Here is a 3716-nt window from a genome sequence, read left to right as displayed (position 1 = left end):
GGACCCGGGCGCAGGTTTGAAATAATTAGCATAGATTCGCTGCGACTCTGGACTGGGGGGTGGGGTGGGGTGGGGTGGGGGGCGGAGGACCTGAGGCCCGGAGGGAGGCGCGACGAGGTGGCAAGGGGGTGGGGAAGGGAGCAAAGGAGAGTGACTGTGGAGTCCAAGATAAATAAAAGGAGCAGGGAGCGGTGTCAGGAAGCCGGCCCACGTGGAGCTGTGTGGATGGGCGCCCCTGGGGATTGAGGCGGAGGGATGCACGCGAGAGTCTAGAGTTAGTCCCAAGAAGTTAGAGTTTTAAGGGTTGGGGTGCAGTGATATTGCCCGAATCTTTAAGAGGTAACTTTGCATTTATCCAATCCTAAAGCGCAAAGATTCCATTCTGAATTTTCCTCCCTTCTCAACTCCCAAGTGGAGTAAGTGCCCAGGGAAGGGTCGTGTTCCCCTCTTCAACTACAGGTCACAGAGGTAGTGTACCCAAATTCACACCCCTCCGAAATTCGGGACCCCAGTCTTCCTTAGGTCCTGGAGAAGGCCCAGGTGAGTGTCAAATATCCAAATTATCTCTCCCACGTCAGCTGTGGGCCTGGGGCGTGGGGGTCCCAGACCAGCAGGATCCCTGAGGTTGCATGTAGTTGAATTCAAGGGGTCGCTTTAACACTAACCACCTCAGTTTCCGGGCATGTAAAGGGTTAACAAGGGCTGGATATTGTGGTGGGGGTGCAAGGAGGGAGGGGTGGCGGGATCTGGGTGGGCGCGCTCTGATCCCCCCCCCATTCCTCGGGGGTCAAGTTTCAGCGGCACTCCGCCCCCAGGGAAGGTGTGAAAGACACGTGTCCCCATTGTGAAGGGCCTGTCAGCCTGGACAAAGCAGCCGCCCCCCTTCCTCCCTCCCTCATCGGCCCAGCTCGGGGTCAGCTCCAGGGGGCCGGCTGGGTGTCGAGGTCACTACAGGCCTGAGCTTTGGTGTCACGGGGGAGGGTACCCAGGGAGACTCGGTGAAGGCCACATGATACTTAAAAGATGGGGTTTGAGAATAACACCCACCCACACTGAAAATTTTACAGTCACCTTCATCACCCCACAAGGGGGGAGTTCCGAACGATGAGCTTGTCTCCCAATAGGAATAGTAAGCGCGGCGGCATCCTTCCCCCCCCCCCCCGCCCCCATCAATCACCAACACAGTGAATCAGTGTCGAGCCCAGTCGGTTTTAGTGGTTTTCTTTAATCCTTTTCTGCACTTCTTTCTTATTTACTACACGGGATATTATAAAGAATAAATAGCAGATACTCTTAATTTACAATGATTAGTCATTCCATTTGTCCTCTATATTTACAATAACTGTAAAATAACATTGAACTCTATAGCTTCTTCGAGGTCTAAGGAAAATCAAAACACTTTCCGAAGAATGGAAAATAGCTTTTTAAAAAGTCCTTCTACAAAAGTTCCCCCATCTCTTTGTACTTTTAAGAAAAAATAACTTTCCCCCCCCTGCTTCGCCATGCGAAGGGCACTGGGATATAAATAGCAGGTTAACATTATTACCGACAACCAGAATAAGTCTGTCTTTTCTCTGCTCTTTTTTTCCTTTTGCTTGCTTTTCTTTTTTAAATACAGTAGAAGCCGGTAACTTTTGACGTATAATACTGACCTTTTAATAAGTAAATTAAAACTGGGACCGTATATACACACACATATACATTCCTACACAGTTAAACAGTGCATTACATGAACCAGAAAGCCGGGTCTCTGTAGCCAAGAAGAAAAAAAAAGTTCAATGAAAAACCCTCGCTAGAGGGTGGTGAAACTGGTTGGAGGCGGTGTGGAGGCGTTGGTGGGGATCCATCAAGTGTCTGGGCGGGGCAGGGGGCCCCCCGAGTTCTAGCAGGAACACTTACACTCGGAAATGATGGGGTACTGGATGGGAATCCAGCCGCAGCGCTGACCCCCGCGCCGCTGACAGCGCCACCGCAGCACCGTGAGGTGCACAGACTTGGACGGCTTACACACCATGCCCTCGGGCACAGAACACGAGCGCTTGCTGAAGCAGCTGCCCACCTTCACGTAGCGCGGCCAAAAGCGACTGCCCAGGTCGTTCCACGCGTACAGCACCGGGCAGAAGGTCTGTGACCACAGCCACATCTGTAACTTCCTCCTCAGCTTCTTGCTCAGGCGTTGCTTCTTGCCTTGGGCCAAGCCCTCGGAGAACTCCAGCCCTTTGATCTCGCTCGGCATGGCCCCCGACGGCCTCTGCCGCAGCAGCTGGTCCAGCTCCGCCAGGTCCTCGGCACCCCCAGCCGGTCCCCCGCCCCCTCCGGGCCGGTCCTCGGGGGGCGAAGTGGCCATGAAGCCCGGGTCGTAGTGGCCCCCGAGCAGCGAGCGCAGCAGCGTCTCGTTCAGATCCTTCTCCTTGGGGTCAAAGATAGGGTCTGGGTGTTCGATGAGGTCCACCAGGGGCAGGTTGTCGCTGGGCGCCGGGCGGATGTGCAGATAGTGCTGGCCGCCGGCTGGTGCTGCCCGCAGTCCCAGGACCACCACCAGGGCGTAGAGGGTGACCCCCAGACTGGGGCAGCGCTCCATGCCTCCCGTGCGCGCCCCGGGGCTGCCTCTTCGTCCCGCGTCCCCGGAGGAGAACACGCCGAGCCCGCGGCGCTGCCGCGCTCCCCGGTCCCTCCGGAGGCGGCTCACCCAAGGCTGGGCAGGCGCAGGGCGGGCAGCATGAGCCGCGAGGAGAGCGGTTCGCGCAGCGCCGGCTCCCGCCGTGGCGCAGAAGAAGCGCACGAGTTGGCCGCAACTCCCCCCCGCCGCTCTACTTGGGAAGGCGGCGGCGGCCGGGCATCCGAGATTACTCCAGCGCGACCGTGGGGCGCTGGGGGCGCCGGCTCCTCGCTGCTCTCCCGGGCGGCCGGCAGCGCAGGGCGCGTGGACGAGCCTCTTTCCTCCTCCTCCTCCGACCGCTCGGCGTCCTGCCTCACTGTGCGGCGCCGCGGATCGAGCGGGTCCTGGGCTACTTCCCTCTGCCTGCTCCGGGCTGCGCAGCCGGCTCTGCCCGGCGGACTCCAGCGGCGGCGGTGGCGGCGGCGGCGGCGGCGTCCGCGCACGTTGGCACCGGTTTGTCTGTCTCGCAGGGTCCAAGCCTTTAAATTTCCTGCACTTTCAGCTCCATCACCATGGAAACCACTGACTCTCTCCGCGTTGCCCCCTCCCCCTTCTTCCCCCCAAACAACAACCCCACCCCCCACTCCTCCACCCGCGAGGAGCCGGAGCCGCACGGGCTCGGAGGGGGGAAAGCGACTGCACTGGCCGCGAAGGCGGCGGCGGTGGCGGTGGCGGCTCCGGCAGCGCCCAGGGCTGTGCCCCGCCGGACCCAGATGCCCCGGGAAGCCGACAGTCAGGCTGCCCGCCGGAGCTCACAGGCGGCGGCGGCGCGGCAGCGGCGGTGGTGGCGGCGGCGGTGGCGCTTGGCAGGTCTCCGCGCAATTTTCTCCCCCCCCCAACCCGGTTCTCCTCCTACTGCAAAATGCACCGCCCCCCTCCTTTCTCCAGGAGCAATGCAATGGGGCTCTAGGCGCCCCGCCAGGGCCAGTCCTGGGGAAAGCTCTCGGTGGCGCTGGAGCCAGGCTGGAGGGTGCAGGGCTGGAGTTGAGGGGTGTAGGGTTGTCGAGGTGGGGCTGGGGGACTCTCAGGAGCTGAGGGCTTTGCACCAGGAGGGAAG

At 60.3% G+C, this 3716-nt stretch overlaps 1 protein-coding gene across 1 annotated transcript; it reads right to left on the bottom strand.

Moving 5' to 3' along the window:
* Positions 1 to 1205: 1205 nt before the first annotated feature.
* Positions 1206 to 3159, bottom strand: Nog (noggin). The gene has a single exon (XM_048446652.3). The coding sequence runs from the start codon at positions 2579 to 2581 to the stop codon at positions 1883 to 1885; it is 699 nt and encodes a 232-aa protein (XP_048302609.1). The 5' UTR covers positions 2582 to 3159; the 3' UTR covers positions 1206 to 1882.
* Between the last annotated feature and the right edge of the window lie 557 nt (positions 3160 to 3716).

Source organism: Myodes glareolus, chromosome 9 (assembly GCF_982192425.1).
Source record: "Myodes glareolus chromosome 9, mMyoGla1.1, whole genome shotgun sequence".
Taxonomy (NCBI): Eukaryota; Metazoa; Chordata; class Mammalia; order Rodentia; family Cricetidae; genus Myodes; species Myodes glareolus.
This window is presented reverse-complemented; position numbering and strand designations above follow the sequence as displayed.

Bases quoted from the DNA above. Each gene is read 5' to 3' on its own strand.
- Nog (XM_048446652.3), bottom strand. From the start codon at position 2,581: ATGGAGCGCTGCCCCAGTCTGGGGGTCACCCTCTACGCCCTGGTGGTG.